This window comes from Lissotriton vulgaris, chromosome 2_1 (genome assembly GCF_964263255.1).
Source record: "Lissotriton vulgaris chromosome 2_1, aLisVul1.2, whole genome shotgun sequence".
Classification (NCBI taxonomy): Eukaryota; Metazoa; Chordata; class Amphibia; order Caudata; family Salamandridae; genus Lissotriton; species Lissotriton vulgaris.
The window spans coordinates 1,936,372,453-1,936,396,486 of NC_141687.1; the positions used below are offsets into that span (position 1 = coordinate 1,936,372,453).

General features: G+C 46.1%; 1 protein-coding gene across 1 annotated transcript; it reads right to left on the minus strand.

Moving 5' to 3' along the window:
* Window positions 1–1,975: 1,975 nt before the first annotated feature.
* LOC147733513 (uncharacterized) lies at window positions 1,976–24,034 on the minus strand. Its single transcript, XM_086956881.1, has 4 exons — window positions 23,581–24,034; window positions 5,271–5,369; window positions 3,932–4,063; window positions 1,976–2,367 (listed from the first exon to the last, which is right to left on the minus strand). Exons 1-4 carry the CDS (start codon window positions 24,032–24,034, stop codon window positions 1,976–1,978), a joined length of 1,077 nt encoding a protein of 358 aa, XP_086813007.1.

Consider the following 24,034-nt stretch of genomic DNA (forward strand, 5'->3'; position numbering starts at 1 on the left):
ATGTAAAATTGCGGCTATATGGCTTGCTGTATAAAATTAGATCTGCTTTGTCTGTCTGTGGCTACATGGAGGTTGGTTCACCCAGTGGTACCTGCCTTGACGTTCTGCATGGCTCTAGCTTGCTGTGTGCTAATTATTATCCTGGAAACAGAGACTCAGAGTAGGCACTTTAGAAAGGATGCATGTATGTAATACTGTTGCCTCTGAAAGTGAAAGTGTTATTTTTGCACTACACACCGTACCTTATATTATTCCTCCGGGGTGTTTTAATATCCCTTTCTGTTTTTCCATTGACAGTTACAGGCCGGCGCCTACCCTGTGCGATGGGAAAAACATTAACTCAGGCTTACCATAGCAATCCGCAATTCCGCATCTGCCAGGCAGGCAGCGGACAGTGTGGTCACCAAGATTGATCGAAAGAGCGCCCGATGGAATGGAGGAGTACTGAGAATAAGAGGAATGGCTGGATGCATGCAACTTCCCAATTTGACCAGGACAACTACAACATACAGTTACAGTATCCAATTCACTTGTCAGTATCTTTTAAATAATGTTATTGTAGTGAACTTCTATGAGTGCGACTCTGTGCGTTTGCTCTCTGCTTCAAATTCATCCCTACAGCTATTTGATAAGTTTCTTTGCTATTTTTAAAACTAATGTAATGCACTACTAAGTGTTTATTCTCTCTGAGGGCAGATAGGCAAGTAAAATTGTGTAATTACTGCAGCCCTGTACTTTCTAATTGTTTAGTACTAGTTAGTAACTAGTAGTAAGTACTACTTTTCAGTAACCTAACCACCCATTTAGCAAACTACTTCATGCATGCACTTCCTTTATGTCCCTTAAAAGATGTATGGATATCTTCGATTCCAAAGATTTGTTTTTCTTCATTTGTTGTTTGTACATGCTGTGTTTTTTGTTTCTCTCTCCAAAAAACTTTCCCAAAAACCCCCATTCCCATCCATTTTTCAAACCCTGACCCTCTTCCCCTGGACTGTGTGGTTTTCATTGAGGTGTGACTAAATGACACCAATAATTCCACATGCTGGCTGGGGAGGATAAGGTCAAAAGCAACAGAAAATCAATTTCAAGGCAGGTCAAGGAATCTGAGGATATATGTTATTCTGCTTGACATGCACCTATGAATATTTGCAAATCAATTCAGAATTTCAGGTCCGTCATCGAGTGGATTCATCATCAACAACATCCTCCTACAAGTGACGAAAGCTTACTCTGCTGTGTCCTTCAGTACTAGTTCTTGTAGTAGCCATAATCCATGCAACTAGTAGTTAACTTTTGATTGAATACTTTAGCATTGCTTAGGCTACAATTTATGGCACTGTTCTTGTGTACTGTACTATCGTACTGGTTTAATGCTCTTTTCAGGCCACTCAATGTCTCATTTCCTTTTTTTCATATGCTGCTACTGCCAGTGTGTACCACTACTACTACCACCACAACAATGCCATTTCATACGTCCAGGATTCCATAGCCAACCTTAATCACCATTTGCCATGCTGCCAGCCCTGTGCCTAGCCCTATTCTCAAACACGAATCACAGATAAGATAAGCATTTTGGGGGAGGAAGAATAATGGAGTAGGAGAGACTGACGGTAGTCCTAGTAAAGTAGTAGGACAATTGAATTCACTAACTCTGTCAGTGGCACATTTGGACAAATTTGTGAGATTACTTACACAATTTGCATCAATCAGCCAGCTAACTTACATTAAAACAAACGTACGGTTAACCCCCCTGCCTCCCCCAGAAAACAGTAAAAACGCGTATGCTATGTTTAAGTGGAAAATAAATAATTAGTTCGACCCTAACAGAAATAAACTACCCCACAAGACCCGACCCACCCCCTTCCCCAACCCCAACCAATGTCCATGAAATGTCCCCAAAAGTTCCAAAACTCCAACGCCTAATTCCCACCCCCCCAAAGGTCTTTAAAAAATGGGCAAGGGACAGCCTCATCTATGGCAGGCGGTGTCCTGTGGCCAGGTGGTCACGCAGCTCTCTCTGGAGGGCCTTGAGCAGGACCTTCTGCCTCTCCAACTCCTGCTCAAGGTAGGCCACTCGTAGGGTTAGGCGGTACACACGCGCCTTGCAGGTACTCTGGGGGGCAGCTTTTGGTTTCGCTGCTCGGCTGCGGCAGGTGGCTGCCGGACCATGGCGCTGTTCCGCTGGAGGATTGCGCTGGCTGTATGACCCAGGGGCAGTGGAAGAGGAAGCGGCTGTTGTTGTTGAATGAGAGTCATCGTCCTCCTCCTGAGCCACCAGCCGCCGATATTTGGCGACAATTGCCTCCAGCTTCCGTCGCCTGGCCCGGATAGCCAACTCCTTCCTTGATAGTTTAGAAGGAGTATCTATATGAAGAAAGAAAAACATACTGTAACCAATACTCTTTAAGATTAACACAAAACAACTCAACAGAAAGTTGTGTCACAGTAGCACTAGCAACTTGCAAGCACAGTACATAACATTTGTGGCAGGTATCTATCTAACATCCCACTTCGTCGGCCCCTGCTCTAATATTAGTGGGAGTTTCAGGAATTTTACTAGCACTATAGACTCACTAAGTTAGACTCAGACAGTACACCAGTCTTCTTCTTTTCTCTTGCTTACTGAAATTAGTATGTAAACTTGCGGAAGCCGGCATTGTGCCAGCGCAGTCAGCTTGCACCCAAGAAAAACAGACGCCAGCCATGATGATGCAGACTTGCGTTACTGTTACCAGTACATGCAGGTGGGGAAGCTCTTACTTTTCTATTACGGGTGGCACTGGTCATAAACTGTTACAAGGGCTACTGCTCAATTAATTTAACTTTCACCCTGCCCTGCCCCTGATTACTACGAAAGGAAAATGAAGAAGATAATATGATCATCTATCCCTTCACATGATATTTACTTTTATAAGGGATGGCTTTAGGTGCTTTGTTTATATTGATTGAGTGAACACCATTAGGCCACAGATGAATATCAGAGATTAAAAAAAATTATTAACATAGGTAGTGAGTGGTCCCCGTAATCGCAGGAGGAAGGTACTTGTGACTTGACTTGATAATGTGAACTATACAATATCGATACAAAATATATGCTTTGATGCAAACTACTGTTAGTCAAGGGAGTATTCTGAAAAATTACAACTTCTACTTTCCTCGGCTTTGCTACTCTGGCACGGACATGCAGTGTTGCATGCTCTTCAAACTAACACTCTTCATCCAGTGACATCTACTCTGTCTACTCTACATACACCTATGGTATCTATGAGAAGATACCATCCAGGCATCCATCCATTCAAAGTAAATGTCAATCATTCTTCTTAATGTCTCAACTGGACAAACCTTACTTTTTCTCACCGAAAAACACCCTTTTTATTTTATTTTGTAAACGGCCACCTATGCATCCGTGCTTGACTTGCATTTGAATTTGACCCAAAGGATATATTGCGCTCACATACAATTTCTGTTTCACCCACCCAGGCAGTCCTCTTTTCTTTCTCCTTCCACCCAACCTTGCTTCAACTGGCCATGCATCAGATTCCTACCAGCCACCTCTGCTTGCATTCAAAAACACGTATCATTCTTTGCCAGTCATTAATTTAACTCACTCGTCCTTCTTCCACCCTTTTTCCCTTTTCGTTCATCCCATTCATCAAGTTCATATCTGATCTGACTTGGCTTCTCGATAAAACTTTCACAGCTAAGTTGAAGTCAAATTTAGAGGAGGCCATTGGTTACTTTTCAACTCCAGCCACTAATGCTATTGCTAATGCGAAGTCAAGGGTGACTGTCTTCTACCTGGATGACAAAAACTTAGTTCTAAATTTGAAAGTCTTCTTAGCAGTAAAGTGTACTTGTACTGTACAACATACACCCCTGCATCGAGCCTACTCGGCAATCTCAATAAGTAAGGAATATAATAGCTTACCACTGCCCGCCACTACCGAGGCATCCCCCACAGCAGTTCCAGCGGCCACTGGTGGCAACGCATCCGCCCCTGGAGTGACCACCTCCACTCTAGCCCCCGCACTGGTGTTTGTCTGTGCCGATGGTGTTGCACCTAGAAAACACATTTCATATTTTTAGATGTCATATACACCACTCCCTATTTTGTCTAGGAATGAAATTTTTTTTTACTACATAAAGAAATGTAGATATTTGTGACTCTCTAGTCTAAACTAAAAATTCTCCTTTCGGAAGGGGAGGGTATTTTTATTTATGCTTAGTAATAACATGCTACACTTTTTGGCACAACTGATGAATGCTTGCTTTTTAACTCACATTTATTTTCTCATAACAGACAGAAGATTCCCTTCTACGAACAAGAGCAATATGTTACTCATCATCATCACCACCAGTACTTCCAACCAGGTGAGGGTTCTCCCACAATTAATGTGTAAATCAGCCACTGTTCAGTTTTCATGAGTTCACCGTTTCTCTTCTATGAAGTTGATTTTAATAAATGTTTTTATAAAATGCACAATTAAAAATTAATATACAGAGCACACACAGAGCTAGTTGTTTTACTTTTAATAAAGCTTTAAAACTTACATAGACTCTGTGGTTTTTGGTCATAAGTGAGTGAGCGAAAGGGTTTGCAATTTGCAAGCATGATTCCGTGACTCTGAGAGGTCGGGACTCTGACTCTGTAGTCTTATGTTCTGGGTTGTATATTCATTGGGGATCATCGCTGCATTCGGGAGCTAAATAATAACTCTGACACACAAGCTAGTCAGTAAGAAGATTAGGGGTTAAACTTCTGTTATGACTGAGGTATGTGGAAAGTCTAACTGCGCCTATTATCACCAATGCCCTATTTCTTGTCCATAGTTATGTAGTGCAGAATAGTCCCTGCAACAGTAGTAGTATGTCCTCCTATCCAATCAAAAAGTAAACTAGTCTCTTATTCTTGGTGGTCATTGACATTTTATTGTTGGAAATTGTCAAAAGCATAAACATTAAGAAGATTTCAATAGACATTATGGACAACCCAAAGGACTGCACTCAGTGCCTAGAGCTATTGCTGAACAGGAGTTTTGTTTAACACCTTTTGCCAACTGTGCAAGCTTAGCTAGCTATACAGACAGACTAATAATAATAAATAGTAGTAGCACAGAGAGTCATAGTAGAGGCAGGATAAGAATTTAGAAACAGTCCACAAGAAGTTCAAAGACGATTTAGGAAAAAATAGAATTATGATGAACGTTTGGAATAAATAGGTGCTGTAAAAGTTAGGGAAGTATAATTATTAATATTAACAGGAAAACTTACTGGGGCCAGCAAAGAGCCCTCGGCGGACCGATCCTGGCCTTCCTGCTCCACCGGCGTCGCGACCGTCACCTCTGTCCTCTTGCCCCTGGGAGGAGCTGATGTACATGAAAGAAAGACACAAACATGGATGATTGTTGTCAACGAAATAAAACATTACAAAAACAAATTATTTCGGGGAAATAAAGAATTATTGCACTAAATATATTGACCTATCTGATGTGGTCTACTAGATATTAGTATTGCGGACCATCTACTTGGAAAGTTATGTAACTCACTAAACCAACTACACAAAGGTTCTACTAGGACTGGCAGCACTCAGCAGCACGCGAAGTGACAAACACAGTCCGTCATGATTGCAGACCACTAAAAAATGTCCTACTAAATAACAAGTCATAATATACTCAACCTATCAATCCACCACCACTATCTCTTCTTAGTGGCAGAAGTACAAAGGAAGGACTGGACTTGAGACTCTAGTCCCTCTAGCATTACGCAATTCTGTAAAGTACACTCATACATAATGAGCACAAAATTGAAAACAAATGAGCACACAATTGAAAACAAGTAAGCATAGTAGCACCACCACTGAGTGAGCAGGCGAGCACCTGCAAACATAGAAGCTTTTGAAACATAATTTACCTGCAATGTAATCGGCAGCATTCTTGCTCTTCGGAAAAAACATATTTGCAATATAACACTGAGCAGAAGCAAACAAAGTTGTTATTAAATAGCTACTAGTACTCACCAAGCCCAGGGATGTCGATGCCAAGCAGGTCGAGCAGGTCTTGTTCCCGGTCCAGTATCTCGGACAACCAGTGTGTCACCTGGTTGTAGTGCGCCAGACCCCTGACTCCCGATACATATCCCAGCACACCTTATCCCATAGCTGGCGACGCTCCCAGAGGCCGTACCCGGTACCAGGCCTGCCGCCTGCTGTGATGGTCTTGGGGAGGTGGTGCTGCACAAAGAAGACCAGTGTGGCCACTCCCCCGTGCTGAAGAACTCTCTGGGACTTACAGACTCCCCCCTTTAAACGCCCGCAAAGGAGCCGGCTGCTGGGTGCGTGACTCTTCCCCTTGGACTTGCCTGCTCCCTTTGCCATGGTCCTGGGTTAAAGAAAGGAAAAATAGGAAAGAATAGGGAAAAAAAAGTAAATAAAAGAAAAGAGAGAGCTAAAAAAAAGTTGTTATTAAAGTAACAAAAAGTAGAAAAAAACACAAAATAGAGATAGATATGAGTAAAAAAGATTTTCAAAAAGTTCAAACAAACAAAGGTCTACGTGGGTAAGTTTGCGCGATATTTACCCCGCGAGCATGCAGAAATGGATGCAAACACGCAATTGCACCCGGAACAGGAAATACGCAACGCGAACAGTGAAAACAAGATGGCCGTGCCCATATACGACCGCATGGGTAACTTCGAGGTAGCCGCGGTGAAAAAAAACCCTGCGAACTTGCAAAAATAAAAAAAATCCGCAATCTATTAAAAGTTCGTGTATTTTGCGGACCGCGAGAACGCTTTTGCGTGAATTTCCGTACCGGGAATTCGCAAAATTCGCCCATACTTAGAAAACACTCTCCATGCTTTCTCAATTGGTGGACCCAGGACTGCATCTCCAGAACAAGATGAACATCAGCGGTCTCATTCATGCTGCATCATCATAGTGTGGTCAAAGAGATGCAGTACTATGTAGACAATTTGTATGTGTGTGGGATTGAGGCAAGGATGCCAATGTGACACTCTGCCACATTCCCAGTCAATGTGCCCCTTTTCTTGTTCCGCGCAATGCACAAAATCTGCATAATTGAGGCATAGCATAATGTGATGTCATACCATGAGCAGGGGGATATACCAACAACAGTACAGTGCATAGACCATGCATATCAGGACTGTGTCCCCAAAACATTATCTACATGTCTTGGCTGTGTGTCATGCTCACAGAAACTGTAATGCCCCTGTAAAAGGTATGACAATATAAGCATGACACCAAGCAAGAATACCAATCTAGCACTGATGCATGTCAACTTGCTACAGGTCACCAACATCCCTCATGACAAAATGATGTAATCTACTCAAAAGTGTACACATGTGCCATACAGACAATAGTATTCTACAGTACTCACAGTCCTGGTGTGAGATGCCCCTTACACCTTGATGTGCATGGAAAAAAGTATTTTGTGAAAAGTCAACAGTGTCAGTGACCAAATATGCAGTTCTGTCTGTAAATATCCTCACACAAACAAACGCCTCCAACAATACCAAACGCAACAGCATGTGAACATCTGAGGGGCATATTCCCAAGCACACATCAACCTGCAAATTGCACATGATGTGACATTGGGGTGGTGATAGGGGCCGAGTACCACTAAGAAGCCAGTGGAAATCCACTGCCTTGTAATCACAGCCCATCTACACACTGCAAGTGGTGTGATTGTTTAGGGTAATGGGTGTTGTTTATGTCTGTTCACCCTGCAATACAAATAGAAAGTCATACTGCCCTGTTCTCACAATGGTCAAGGCAACAGGGGCGTCAGTCAGCAATGTATGCGAGAAAAAACATTGCCCCAACATGCTTAATATAAAATTCTAAAATTCCCAAAGCTACATTGGTTTTACATGGGTACTGCATTGTGCAGCACACATAGCTGTCTTTTGCACCCTTTGTAGGCGGAGAATCTCAGCTTTGTTCACCCCCAAACAGAATGAACTGGCATAGTCCAGCCTAGGAACAATACTGGTACAAAAGGGGGAGGTGATGGACGGAGCATATGAATCAATCAAACACTCACACCCAGTCAAAAGATCTGGGTTTAATCCATCACCGTTCTTTAGCGCAATCTGCCACCCCAGTTCAGACATTGCTATATGCAAATCAGTCTGACCCTGTGCCTCATGGGAACAGTCCAGCCCGAACTGCCAAGCCATGTCTTCCCTGGACCGGAAACAAGCTTCCGAGGACCGGTTTCTGGCATTCCAGCCATCTTCAGCCCGGCTTGCTTGAATCCACTGGCAAAGTGAGCAACGGACTCACATCTGAGCATACCCTGCCACACTTATGGCGGCCAAAATCGGGACAAAAGGGGGTGGTGATGGACGAAGCATCTAAATCAATCAAACACTCACACCCAGTCAAAAGATCTGGGTTTAATCCATCACCGTTCTTTAGCCCACTCTGCAACCCCAGTTCAGACATGGCTATATGCAAATCAGTCTGACCCTGTGCCTCATGAAAACAGTCCATCCCAAACTGCCAAGCCATGTCTTCCCTGGACCGGAAACAAGCTTCCGAGGACCGGTTTCTGGCATTCCAGCCGTCTTCAGCCCGGCTTGCTTGAATCCAGTGGCAAAGTGAGCAAGGGACTCACGTCTGAGCATACCCTGTCAAACCTATGGTGGCCAAAAGCGGTACAAAAGGGGGTAGTGATGGAAACAATACTGGCCTGGATAATGATCTGCCGGATGGTGGTATCGAAAGAACCTAACAATGGCTTAATCTCGCGTAAAAGTCAAAAGCATTTCCCGGATACCATTTTGGCTTGGGCCTGAAAGGTAAGGGCGGAGTAAACCCAGATTACCAGATTTTTTACTGCCTGATTAGGGACTGGTTGAAGAACCGGGCCTAGAAGGGCCTGGCAGCGCAGGGCACGCCTGAAAATCCCTGAGTTCACATGCCTTGTTGTACAGAGACACAGAATACTCTGTTAGCATAGAAAACCAAATTTATTAGCTGCAGCTATGCACAGTTGTCCCAGAAGTATACCAATAGTAGGTTCTCAGGAGGCTGCCCCTTCACTCCGTGGCTCACAGTCTTTTATAACCATGTACACCCACAGAAAAATACTCCCCATGCACCAAATATTAGCCAGTAGGAAAACATTCAAAACAAGACACCATGTAACTAGAACGTCCCCTTTGAGTTGTGTTCTTGCCCAACCCCATAAGTCAATAAATGACAGCACCTATAGGTCAATCAGTAATGGCAGGACGTGTGCTTCAAAGTGGAGTGGTGTGGCTCACTGGTTAGAGGCGGCAGACCCGGGAGCAGAGGACGGCCCGGGACCAGTGTTCAAGTCCCAACGCGGCAGGGTCTTGGACCAGGGTCAGCGTACTCGATAAGTCTCACCTCGGTGCCTACTGTAACCAGAGATCACACTCTGCAACTCTGGGCATTAGTTTGCCTCATCTCCACAATGGCCCCCCACATACGCTGGGGATGCCTGGTTTCACCTTGGAGATACCCAGTAGGGACCATCTCACAGGGAAAGCCAGGACGGGTTCCCCAGCGGTCTATTGCGCAGAGATACTCCTTCGGGAGTCGATTCTAGCTCGTTAGAAACCCGCAAATTAAATTAAATTGTAGGACAACCTAAGAAATAGGATAATGCAGGGAAAGAATACCGAAGGCCAACAGATAAGATAGGGCAGGGAAAGAAAACTGAAGGCCAACAGATAGTTGGGACAAGGATTAGTCAGTCTAGACAAGGATTAGTTAGTTTGGCTAGTTCCTGGAATTGGCTTCACAACAAGGAGGGGGGGGGGTATTTGACATGTAGCAGTACAAAAGGCAAAAACACTTGGTTTGCCAAGCTGCCTGAGTGAGGGCAACACAAAATGGCTACTGAATACAAAATGGAGTCGAAACTGAATTACCTCAGACCCTCCTTTTGCCATTACGCAGGCAAAACACAGACTCACGTTAATCTGAGTCAATGTCAATAGCCATGAGGTCGTCAAGCTGTTGCTGAAACATCATTTTCATATTTTCTGCTTTCTGTGAGACAGGCCTTGGGACACACATGGTGGCACAAAGGCTGCAGATAGCGGGACCACATTGTAGACAGAGGCAATATGAAAAGATAATGGCCAAAGTCACTCCAATGAAAGTCAGTACCTTCCATCCCCATGTGGACAGTAATCCCCAGAACCATCCTGTCAAAGACCAGTTTCCTTCGTCCTGGTGAATGGACTCAGTGATCAGATGCAATTAGAGAAGGCCTGGTATACTGTAGGGGCGTTATCAGGTATGTAAATGCAACAGCTGGATCCAATCAATTTACATACCCCACCACAGTCAGCAAGAATGATATCTAAAACCATTCTGTTCTGTAATGTCATTAGGTGGTCCGCCTGAAGCTCGGCTGTGAAGTTGCTCAGTGCCCCTACAGTTTCATCTATCGTTGCCTCAACAACTCGAATGAGGTGCCTTATGTTTCTGCTGTTGGCCATAGAGCCCCAGAATGGGAGGAATCCATCCTTTAAAAAAGTTGCCTCCCTCTTGTCCTGCTGTGTCTTCTGAATCAATGACGCCTCCACTGTACCTATTTCTTTGATGACCTGAAGGGGCGGGATATGTCGGAGGGAGGAGAAAAGCCACGTAACATGACCCTGAGAAATTAGTTGGTAACCATGTATAGGCCCTGACATGGCAAACAAAACGTGTTCCCTGAAATGTCACTAACGTTGGAGAAGTCTGGGATGCATAGATATATGTATGTGCACAAGAGCTCTTTCCCAATTGGGCCTTAGCATTCTGACTATTTCCTTGGAGACACAGGTGGCCTCGATGGGGTACAGTCCATATGGGCGGGGATCTCTTTCATCTGGCCTTATCTGTAAGGCTAGTAGCGTAACGGGTCATGTTCCAGCCAATGTGTGCCCATCGTTCGTCGGCAGGGAACTCATTAATTTTACTATAATATTTGGACATAGCCCATATTCCCTTTACCAGAGGGTCATGGCTAACATCAACCCCACCCCACACCCACATATGGACCAATAGGGCACCGGGGTTGGTTCTCGTAAGCATTAGAGAACATAGATGTATTAGCCCAAGCAGACCCCTTCAAGGAAAAAGGGAAAACTAAATATGCATCCCTTTATCCGTAGTATGGGGCAAGAGTCAACAAACCCAACAATCGGTGGTGTTGACCACCAATTGATGCTGGTGCAACAATTGAATGAATGAATTATTGAAATATTCCTTTCTCCTACTTTGCTCATGTTCTGGTAGTGTATGTTACTGGTGCAGGGAGGCAGTGGTGCGAAAAGGCACGGGATGGGAGCTAGGTGCAGGTGTCTGCTGCATAGTATAAGTAACCCAACCCACACAAGCTAATATAATATATAAAAAGATTAAAATACACAGTGTTATACCACATCTATTATGCAATAATTTGCAATATTTCTTCTTCACTTTATCCATCTTATCATTTCTCTTTAGTATAGCAGAATCCATCCTCTAAATGTTGCTCGTGGCAGTCTTCCTTCTTCACTCAGCTGTGATTATCAGCCTTCCTATGACACTGCAAGTCCCGCAGGCCTATTGCCACTACTCGGGTCACAAACTAAGTCAAGTCAAGTCAAGTCAAATAATTTATATAGCGCTACATACCCAGAGGGTCTCAAGGCGCTTGAAGAGGGGTGGGGAATTACTTGTCGAAAATCCAAGTTTTAAGTTGCTTTCTGAATGCTAGGTGGTTCTGAGTGAGGCGAAGGTGAGTGGGAAGTGAGTTCCAGGTTTTAGCTGCCAGGTAGGAGAAGGATCTTCCTCCCATGGTTGTTTTGTTGATGTGAGGTACAGTGGCAAGGGCTTGGTTGGAGGAGCGTAGCTGGCGGGAGGGGGTGTAGAAGGAAAGTCGAGTGTTGAGGCATTCGGGTCCAAGTTCGTAAAGTGCTTTGTGTGCGTGGGTTAGGAGGCAGAATGTTATCCTCTTATTGACGGGGAGCCAGTAGAGGTTTTTCAGGTGGCTAGAAATGTGGTCTTTACGCGGGATGTCTAGTATGAGTCTGGCTGATGCGTTCTGGATGCGTTGGAGTTTTTTCTGAAGTTTTGCGGTGGTACCGGCATATAGGGTGTTACCGTAGTCCAGGCGGCTCGTGACCAGTGCGTGGGTGACCGTTTTTCTAGTTTCGGTGGGGATTCAGCAAAATGTTTTTTTGAGCATGCGAAGAATGTTGAAGCAGGATGATGAAACGGCGTTGACTTGTCTGTTAATCGAGAGTGAGGGGTCCAGGATGACGCCTAGGTTCTGTGCGTGGTCCGTCAGGATGGGTGCTTTTCCAAGGGCCTCAGGCCACCAAGTGTCATCCCAGGCGGAGGGGGAGGTACCTAAGATAAGGACTTCTGTTTTGTCTGAGTTCAATTTCAGACGGCTGTGCTTCATCCACTCGGCTACTTCTTTCATTCCTTCATGTAGGTTGGTTTTGGCGGTGTTTGGGTCTTTGGAGAGGGAGAGGATCAGTTGTGTGTCATCAGCGTAGGAGATAATGTTGAGGTTGTGTTGGCGTGCGATGGTCACGAGGGGGCTCATGTATACGTTGAAGAGGGTGGGGCTGAGTGAAGATCCTTGTGGTACGCCGCAGGTGACTACAGTGGCCTCTGACTTGAATGATGGAAGGCGGACTCTCTGAGTTCTTCCGGTAAGGAATGAGGTGATCCATTCCAGTGCTTTTCCTTGGATTCCGATGCTTCTGAGGCGTTGTAGGAGGGTGCTATGACAGACTATGTTGAAGGCTGCGGAGAGGTCAAGGAGGATGAGGGCGACTGTGTCTCCATTGTCCGGTAAAGTTCGAATGTCGTCTGTTGCTGCGATGAGGGCGGTCTCAGTGCTGTGTTTGGCTCGGAAGCCGGACTGTGAGGAGTCGAGGGATTTGTTGGTTTCGAGGAAGGCGGGGAGCTGGTTGTTGACAGCTTTCTCGATGACTTTGGCCGGGAATGGTAGGAGCGAGATGGGGCGGTAGTTTTTGAGTTCGGTGGGGTCAGCTGTGGGTTTTTTCAGAAGGGCGCTGAGTTCGGCGTGTTTCCAGCATTCCGGGAAGGTGGCGGAGTTGAGGGAGCAGTTGATGATGTCCCGGAGGTGTGGTGCTATGATGGAGTCTGCTTTGTTGAAGATATGGTGAGGGCATGGGTCTGTAGGGGATCCAGAGTGAATGGAGTTCATCAGGCAGATGGTGTCCTCGGTGGAGATAGGGTTCCAGTCGTTGAGGATGTTCGAGGGGGGTGAGGGTACGGCAGAAGGTTGGGAGGGTTGGTCTTCGGGTAGGTTGTCGAAGCTGTTGTGGATGTCTGCGATTTTGTCGTGGAAGAACGAGGCTAGGGAGTGGCAAAGGGTTTGAGAGGGAGTGATGTCGTTTGAGTTGGCTGAGGGGTTGGTAAATTCTTTGACGATGTTGAATAATTCCTTGCTTTTGTGGGCGTTGTTGTCTAGTCGGTCTTTAAGTGCAGCTTTCTTGGCAGTCCGGATCAGTTGGTGGTGTGTGCGGGTGGCGTTTTTGAAGGCGTCCTTGGTGCTGGTGTTTGGGTCTTTTTTCCAGGCCTTCTCAAGGGAGCGACAGAGTTTCTTGGATTTCTTAAGATCATCGTTGAACCAGGGAGCGTTTTTGCCGCCTAGTTTGTTTTGACGTTTTTTCAAAGGTGCTAGGTTGTCGGCGCTGTTGGTTAGCCATTGAGTGAAGTTAATGGCTGCTTGGTTGGGGTTCGAAGAGTGGGCAGGGGGGTTTTGGAGAAGCGATGAGGAGATCTGGTTGATGGTGATTTTGTTCCAGTTTCTTCGCAGAGTAGGTTGAGGATGGTTGTGGGTTGTGGTCTTTTTGTAGACAAAGTGAACGCAGCTGTGGACCGTCCAATGGAGAACCGTGGTGTGGCTGAAGGAGATATGTTTGCTGGAGGTGAAGATAGGGTCGAGTGTGTGACCTGCGTAGTGAGTGGGGGTGTTAACAAGTTGTTTGAGTCCAAGGTTGGCGAGATTGTCCAGTAGGGTGGTGGCGTTTCTGTCGTTGCTCTTTTCCAGATGAAAATTGAGGTCTCCCAGTAGAATGTAGTCCTCGGAGGGGAGGGCGTGTGGGGTGATAAAGTCAGTGATGTCTTCACTGAATTGTGCACGGGGTCCAGGTGGCCCGTATAGGAGGGTGCCTCTGAGTGTGGTCTTGGGGTCGGTGTGGATCTGGAAGTGAAGGTGTTCGGCGCTAGCGAGGTTGACGTCTGAGCTGGTTGAGATGCAGATGGAATTCTTATGGACGATGGCGATGCCTCCTCCTGTTTGCTTGGTGCGGTCCTTACGGATGATCTTGTATCCTTCCCGGATGGCAATGGTGATGTCTGGGGCTGAGGAGGCGTTCATCCATGTTTCTGTTAGGAAGGCGACATCCGGAGAGATGGTGTCTAGTAGATTCCAAAGGTCGATGGCGTGTCTGTGGACCGAGCGGGTGTTGAGCAGGATGCATTTAAGGTGGTTGGTGTCAGATCTCTGTTTGGTGTTCGTGGATGTGGAGTTGGTCTTGGTGCTGTCATACTTGCAGGAGTTGCATGTGAAGGGTCCATGGGTGTGTCCAGGAGCGGCTTGGGTGCAGTTGGGGAGCCGGCCGGGATTTAGGGCTAGGAGGGTGGAGGCGTCGTATGTAATGCGGGTGGGGTGGGTGGGACGGGGGCCAGGGGGTCTGGCGCTGGGCGCGGTCCAGGCGCGGACGGGCGTAGACGGGCTTACCTTTGGCGCACCTTCGGCGCGGCCGTAGCGCGTGGACGCTGCACGTAGGGACATCTGCTTTAAATAGATAGTGGAGGGGGCGGAGCGTGGGAGGGTCAGCAGCTGGGAGGCGGTAGCGGGAAGGAGGGGCTGGCCAGGGAGCACCAAAACAAAATGGAGGGTCAAAGGGAAAGCCAGGCAGGGCCAGCAGATGCACCACAGCACCGGGGGCAAAGTCGAAGTGCCAGTAACCTGATTATGCCTCAGTAAGAGTCGCGCCGCTATGTACAGCAGAGCGGGCGAGCAAGTCAAGGTGAGGAGCTATTTTCCACACTCACGCTATGTTACCAGGCAGATACAATGTAAAACGCAGCAATCAAAGCACAGCACAGGAATGCGATGCTGGTAAAATCAATGGCAGCAAATGACGCCTATACAATTAGCGATATCAATCTTCAATGGCAGACTCAATGGCAAAATCAATGGCAGCAAATGTAGCACGAACAAATAACGATACCAATCTTCACACACACTCGCGCTCTGAAATCGTGCAGATACAGTGTAAGACAAAAACACGATGCCGGTATAGTCAATGGCAGATTAAATAAGCAAAACAATAACAATACCACAGGGCAAAAGGTACGAGCAGGAGGTGGGATCGGGGAGCGTTGGTGGAGCGACCGTGCTGGACAAGACTCTTACCACGACCCAGCAGCCTTCTTGGATGGTCAGTGTCACTGAAAAGTGGACTCAAAAGAAAAATTCTCAATTGTCTATATCCACTCTAGGCCTCAAATTGTATCTCGTCTTATTTGACTCAGTCTGGTCCTAAAAAAGTGTCTCTGGATTGGTTGTGTTCAACCTGAGATGTGGTGCTACAGCTTCCTGTAAAACTTCATCATCCTCTTTCTCAGATCGAGTCCAATCTAGGTGTGCATTGCTAAAAGGTATGAATCGGAGGACCCTTTCACCTTCAAAATCGCCAATACCTTCACAGACCCACTGGTTGTAAGGCAAAGGCAAGGGTACCTTCTTACAATGCACACCGTGGATCCAATTTTTCTTTCCGACCACCTTCACAGCTGTGCGTGTTGTCAACAATACTTGACGAGGCTCAACATTTTTTGATCTCTGGAAATTCTTGATGCAAACTGAATCACCGGGTTGTATGGTGTGGCCAGGATCAGTGGAAGCCTGAGGCAAGGTGTCTTGTACCTGTTGATGAAGGACACGCAATTTAGTGGTGAGGTCATGCAAATAATCAATCAACAATGGATGCTCTATCTCGGAATACTTCTTTGGCCTTGGGACTCCCCAGACATTTGCTGGCGTCCAAATACAACCTCGTAGGGACTGATTCCCATACGGGAATGGACAGTTATTCGAGTAGACAAAAGAGCCAAGGGTAAAGCATCGGGCCAGGCAAGACTCGTGCTGGCCTGTATCTTCGCGAGCTTGAGCTTAAGAGTACCATTATAGCATTCCACCAAACCTGCTGACTGAGGGTGGTTTGCCGCATGGAATTTCTGTCTGATACTAAGACCAGCATACACTTTCTGCATTATGTGACCCACAAATTCAATTCCGTTGTCACTCCAGACGATTCGAGGCAGGCCAAACCTTGTGAAAAACTCCTTCAAAAGGACTTTAGCCGTAGACAGAGCAGTATTAGCCTTCAGGGGATGGGCCTCTATCCATCTAGAAAAGGCACACACCACCACAAGGACATACTTCAGATAATTACATCACTCCATGTGAATATAGTCTATTTGCAACACCTCAAAAGGATACGTTAGGGGAGCAAAATGGCCTGCTGGGGTTGGTGTTAAACTTCCAACGATTGTGCATCAAGCAGACAATACAGTGTTTAACCAAATTATCTGCGCATTTAGGGATCCCCACATTCTGCCATACAGGGGCCAGAAGTTTGCATATCCCTTTCGCGCTAATGTGGGCTGGACCATGTGCCATAGTAACTACTGGAAGCACATAGGCATCTGGTAACAGGCAGCGCTGATGTTCCGACAATTTTGTCCAACATCCTGTCGCGTCCAACATCCCTGTACCCTCTCTCCACTTACTCATTTCTTTCTCTGTAGCCTCTACCTGGATCATTTTATACTTTTTATTGTGTTCTCACACATCCCTCCTTGTCTGACCCATCTAGCAGGGCCCGCAACATACATGCGGCTTGTAACATCTCTGGCTGTCTCTTTCGCTATCTGATCCGCAAAAGCATTTTCTCGACCCACATCATCAGTGATCCTCTTATGCGCACTACATTAAACAATTGCTATCTGAGTGGGCAAGGTAAGTGATTCGAGAAGGTCATTTACCAACTGGCCGTGCTGTATCTTAGTGCTGTGGGAGGTGAAAAACCCTCTTTCCCTCCACAGACGGCCAAAACTGTGGGCCACTCCAAACGCATACTGGCTATCAGTGTACACATTCACTCTTTTTCCTTCAGCCAATACACAAGCTCTAGTCAGAGCTATCAATTCAGCTGCCTGGGCTGAATTGTGCCTAATGTGTGCTGTTTCCACAAGTGTGTACAAAGTAGTGACTGCATAGGCCGAAGTCGTCTCACCATTGGGGAGCTTCAAATAAGAACCATCCACCCATAGGATCCCATCCGGGTCCAGGAGTGGAGTGTCCTTTAGATCAACCCCACCTTTGGTCTCCTCCTCTGTGCGTAGGAAATAATCATGCTGCTCCTGAGTCCCTTTTTCTACTGGGATCGGTAACAGTGTGGCTGGGCTTAGGGTATTGCATTGTTTAATATGTACATGGCTGGCCTAGAGCGTCAGCTCGTACCCTGAAAAGCAGGCGCTCATAAGGTGCTGAGTCTTTGTTCTATTTAGGAGGGTATCTACTGCATGCGGCACCATGACAATAAGAGTATTATCCAGTACCAATCCAGCAGACTGGCGAATGGAAACTGCTGCTGCTGTGGCTTTCAGACAACTGGGCAACGCCTTGGCCACTGGGTCTAGTGTGGCCAAAAAATAGGCACATGGGCGTTGCTTGTCCCCAAATTGTTGCATTAAAACTGACAATGCGCAACCTTCTCTCTCATGAACGTAGAGTGTGAAAGGCTTACTGTAATCAGGAGTACCTAACACAGGAGCATGGCACAAGGAAGTATGTAAATCAGTAAAACTTTTCAGACATTCCGCAGTCCAAGGAAGAGTTTGGGGTGTATCTTTGAGAGTGAGTGCCAACAGAGGTTTCGCTAGGAAAGAAAAATTTGGAATCCACTGCCTACAATAAGAGGTAATGCCCAAAAAGGCACGCACCTCCCTTTGTGTACATGGTACAGACATTTGAGCAATTGCTTGGATACGTTCTGGGGTCATTCGCCATCCCTCCTTCGACAAGAGATGACCTAGATAGGTAACCTCTTGGTGACAATATTGCAATTTAGAGGGTGAAACCTTGTGATGAAGGTCAGACAAGTGACCTAACAGTGAAATAGTGACTTGTTTACAAATGTCCTCAGAATCAGCAGCAACCAACAGGTCATCTACGTATTGAATAAGGGTGGCACCTGGGGGCAAAGAGAAAGCATCAAGCTGAGTTTTCAAAGCTTGACTATAAATGGAGGGACTCTCACAATAGCCTTGAGGTGCACGCTTGAACCGGAAGCTTCGGCCTCCTAAAGAGAAGCCAAAAATATCCCTACTTTCCTCAGCAATGAGAATGCTGAAGAAAGCATTCTTAAGGTCGATAACAGAAAACTAAGCAGCTGAAGCAGGTATCATTGTCAATAGGGCAGTGATATCTGGGACGACAGGGAATTGGGGTACAACAATATTGTTGACCTCCCGGAGGACAATCCCAAAACGATAAATGGGTGGCTGGGAAGAGTCAGTACGTTTAAGAACAGGTAAAACAGGACTATTGCATATATTTCCCCTAGTCTCTTCAACCACACCTTTCTGAACCAAATCATAAATAATAGCCAAGAGAGCTCTCTCACCATCACTGTAAATCTTGTACTGGGAAATGTGGGGTAACTTAACATTGGATTTGAAGGTGGCGATGTAGGGCGGAATCCGCAGAAGACCAACATCATTGGGACCTGTAGCCCAGAAGGTGGCAGGAAGAGAGAGCAATTCAGAGGGAAGTTGGTCTTTAGACAAATACGCCGGGGAAATCAATTTCTTACCTAAAGTGAGGTGTACACCAGAAGGGGAACAATGCAATGTTGCGTACAGTCTTTTTAACAAATCCAAACCTAACAAATTTTTACCAACACCAGTTGTTAAAATAAGTGGAGCCTCCAAATCATAAGGACCTTGAGATGCGCAGAGTACAAGAAACTGGGTTATGAACTGGGGCGCCAGAAAATCCTACAGAAACATTTGTTAAGCCAGACAAAGGTGCCCCAGGGAGTTTAGAGTGGATGATAGAACTCTTTGTTGCACCAGTGTCCAATAGAAATGGCTCTGAAACACCTAGTGCAACGACTTCAACATAAGGCCCATTTTGGTCCACTGGAACTGATATGACTCCCTCACTGTGTCTATGGCTGTCCTAGCTAGTATGAAAACCTTGACTCTCATCCTCAGTATAATAATCGTCATTGTAATAATGGGCAGACTGAGCATTCTGCAGATCAAAATAATTCATGGAGTTTTGAGGGGGAAAGGAACGCTAGTCTTGAGATGATGTACCTTGCACCCTACCCCTGGGTGTTGACTGGTAGCCACCTCGGCCTCTCGGCCCAGGCATACCACCAGCACACTGCAATAAAACCGGGCAACTATTCTTGAAGTGACCTTCCTCCTTACAATAAGCGCATTGATTTGGACCCAGTGGGGGCCGAGGAACAAAGGGCTCAGGTTTTTGCAACAGCTTCTGGAATTGGGGAGGCGGCTGAAACTGGCGCTGAGCAGGGCGAGGGGGATAAGCCTGTTGCAAAATAACTTTCGTTTTTAATTCCTTAGCCTTCTTATAAAGTTTGTCCTTTTCCTCTTTATCCCTATTTTCATAATACTGAGCAGTAGCCAATATCTGAGTAAAAGAAGAAATGGCCCATGAACTTTCGGAATCTTTCAGTTCATTAGAAAGTTCGAGGAGCAAATTAAACACAAATTTATCTACAAACAATCGTTGGCCACCTTCCGTGCTCATATCCTGACCACTGTGATCAAGAAACGTCTCCTCAAATCGAGTAAAAAAGTCGGAAACGCTTTCATCTTTCTTTTGCTCACAGGCAGCTAGCTTATCCCAATTAACTCGCATAGCAGGCATCATAGTTATCATCAAGGCAATGATCCTAGCGGGAAGGTCTGCAATTAAAGCATCAGGTTTAGCACCACCCACTTGGAGTCCATATGCGGCAAGTATAACAGCCCAATCACCCCCCAATTCTTGAGCATGGCCTTCTTTCTGAATCCTAGCCCATAATGGTTGTGGGACCACATTTCCCATCAACATGTCTATATCGGCTAAATTCATAATGCATGCATCAACAGTCTGGGATAGCTCTTTATAATAACCAGCAGTATTTTTACGGGGTCTGGTAAGGATTGTGTACCCATACACGTTGAAAGTGAGCAGGTATACCAGGATTATTGCCCTGGGGTGCAACCGCTTCTCTCCACACCGGGGGAACCTCTCTCATAGGATAGTGTTTCAGTTTCCTTTTAACAGAAGGATCGGGTTCAGGCAGAGACCGGTAGGTAAACATTGTTCTAATGGTGACAAGTGTCCTTAAGGCATCCTCAACCTCAGCACCCACAATTATCCCTTTGTTAAAGTCAGCCTGAACATCTAGCAGACCCTGGGAAGCTAATCCTAATCCTATGTCCTCCCACTTTTGTCCAAGAGTGACACACATGGTATCAAAAACATGTCTTTGCGTTGGCGCATCCCACTGCTGGAAAGTGTCCATGATATCTTGTATACCATACTCGGGACCATTCATGATCCACTTGCGGGCAAGGAGATCTAACGCATCTCGCTCTTTGGGACCTGGAAGCTGACTACGGGTCTGCCTACGAGGAAGAACAGGAGTCATGTTTAACAACCCAAAGAAATGGGACAAAAGGCCAGAAACGGTGTCAACCATCCGCTTACCAACTAAGGGGGAATTCGACATAAGGACAGGGGACAAGGTATTAGGCGGTGCAGAACAGGGGGTAGAAGAGGGGGTGACAGGTATCAATTGAGTCTAAGGCAAAGGAGTCTGAGGCAAAGGAGGTGGCGGTATTGGCATTACCGGAAGGGGCTGTGGCAGAGGTGCAGGGACCTGTTGGGGAACAACAGGTGGCTGAGCGGGTGGCAATAGTAGGGGTGCATTGGCATCCTGTGCATAAGGCGGGGGAAATCTCAACAGGTGGGACATTAAAGGATACTTTTCGTGGTCAAAATCCTTGTCTACAGGGGAAGTCGGCAACATCGGATAACACTTATCTACTGCCATACAATGTTGTCTATCTGAAACCTCAATCGCATAATCAGTCTCATTGTCTTTAAACTGCTGGGCAGCCTGTATAACAGTCATGCTTTTTTCCTTCCTATCTCTTTTTGCTTGTTTAATTTCTTTCTGTTTGGCTTCCTTGCGCCAAAGGCGAAAGGAGTCAAACATAGCCGGCCGGGCTTTTCTTTTAAACAATGTATCTTCCAAATTATCTAATATATCAGGCTCAAAAATACCATTCTGTGGACACTGCAAAACGCCATCTTTTCTCGTATAACGGACCCACACTTCATTAAAGGTGATGGGGCCTACACCATGTTTAGAATAAAGCTCATAGGTGGGAGTTCGACCTGAGGAATTGGACAAGACTCCTCCAGTCGGGAATCCCTATCACAACACCAACAACAACACCGTCTTCTAAACTTACTGAAACCATGCATCGTTATTTCACTGGCTTCTTTACAAACATCAAGCACATATGTACTCACCCCTCGGCTTCGGCTTTTGCAAGAGCCAAATTAAAAATCAAAAACAAAGAAGTGGGAGATACCCACTATTACTTAACCAAATGTTCTCTCACGCCAACAGAGGTCCGTCTAACGTCTCGCAATACCAGTCATCACCAAAGGGACCAAGGCAGAGCGGCAGTCAGGTCAGCAGTCACCAGGAGCCGTTAGAAAGGAGAAGTCGCGCTGCAAAAACCTTCGGTCCACATTCGACATGCAGGGGTCATTCATGTGGTGAGCTTCCTCCAGAATTACCCTGCGGGGCTCCTCACGACCCTCGGGCTCGACCCCTACCTCTGAAGCTGCCCCACGTTGGGCTGCCAGTTGAAGAACCGGGCCTAGAAGGGCCTGGCGGCGCAGGGCACACCTGAAATGTCCGAGTTCATCTGCCTTGTTGTACAGAGACACGGAATACTCTGTTAGCGTAGAAAACCAAATTTATTAGCTGCAGCTTTGCACAGTTGTCCCAGAAGTACAGACAAATACACCGGGGAAAACAATTTCTTACCTAAAGTGAGGTGTACACCAGAAGGGGAACAATGCAATGTTGCATACAGTCTTTTTAACAAATCCAAACCTAACTAATTTTCACCAACACCAGTTGTTCAAATAAGTGGAGCCTCCAAATCATAAGGACCTTGAGATGCGCAGAGTACAAGAAACTGAGTTATGAACTGGGGCGCCAGAAAATCCTACAAAAAACATTTGATAAGCCAGACAAAGGTGCCCCAGGGAGTTTAGAGTGGATGATAGAACTCTTCGTTGCACCAGTGTCCAATAGAAATGGCTCTGAAACACCTAGTGCAACGACTTCAACATAAGGCCCATTTTTTGTCCACTGGAACTGATATGACTCCCTCACTGTGTCTATGGCTGTCCTAGCTAGTATGAAAACCTTTACTCTCATCCTCAGTATAATAATCGTCATTGTAATAATGGGCAGACTGAGCATTCTGCTGATCAAAATAATTCATGGAGTTTTGAGGGGGAAAGGAACGCTAGTCTTGAGATGATGTACCTTGCACCCTACGCCTGGGTGTTGACTGGTAGCCACCTCGGCCTCGCAGCCCAGGCATACCACCAGCACACTGCAATGAAACCGGGCAACTATTCTTGAAGTGACCTTCCTCCTTACAATAAGCGCATTGATTTGGACCCAGTGGGGACCGAGGAACAAAGGGCTCAGGTTTTTGTAACAGCTTCTGGAATTGGGGAGGCGGCTGAAACTGGCGCTGAGCAGGGCGAGGGGGATAAGCCTGTTGCAAAAGAACTTTATTTTTAATTCCTTAGCCTTCTTATCAACTTTGTCCTTTTCCTCTTTATCCCTATTTTCATAATACTGAGCAGTAGCCAATATCTGAGCAAAAGAAGAAATGGCCCATGAACTTTCAGAATCTTTCAGTTTATTAGAAAGTTCGAGGAGCAAATTAAACACAAATTTATCTACAAACAATCGTTGGCCACCTTCCGTGCTCATATCCTGACCACAGTGATCAAGAAACGTCTCCTCAAATCGAGTAAAAAAGTCGGAAACGCTTTCAGCTTTCTTTTGCTTACAGGCAGCTAGCTATCCCAATTAACTCGCATAGCAGGCATCATAGTTATCATCAAGGCAATGATCCTAGCGGGAAGGTCTGCAATTAAAGCATCAGGTTTAGCACCACCCACTTGGAGTCCATATGCGGCAAGTATAACAGCCCAATCACCCCCCTATTCTTAAGCATGGTCTTCTTTCTGAATCTTAGCCCATAATGGTTGTGGGACCACATTTCCCATCAACATGTCTATATCGGCTAAATTCATAATGCATGCATCAACAGTCTGGGACAGCTCTTTAAAATAACCAGCAGTATTTTTACGGGGGTCTGGTAAGGATTGTGTACCCATACACGTTGAAAGTGAGCAGGTATACCAGGATTATTGCCCTGGGGTGCAACCGCTTCTCTCCACACCGGGGGAACCTCTCTCATAGGATAGTGTTTCAGTTTCCTTTTAACAGAAGGATCGGGTTCAGGCAGAGACCGGTAGGTAAACATTGTTCTAATGGTGACAAGTGTCCTTACAGCATCCTCAACCTCAGCACCCACAATTATCCCTTTGTTAAAGTCAGCCTGAACATCTAGCAGACCCTGGGAAGCTAATCCTAATCCTATGTCCTCCCACTTTTGTCCAAGAATGACACACATGGTATCAAAAACATGTCTTTGCGTTGGCGCATCCCACTGCTGGAAAGTGTCCATGATTTCTTGTATACCATACTCGGGACCATTCATGATCCACTTGCGGGCAAGGAGATCTAACGCATCTCGCTCTTTGGGACCAGGAAGCGGACTACGGGTCTGCCTACGAGGAAGAACAGGAGTCAT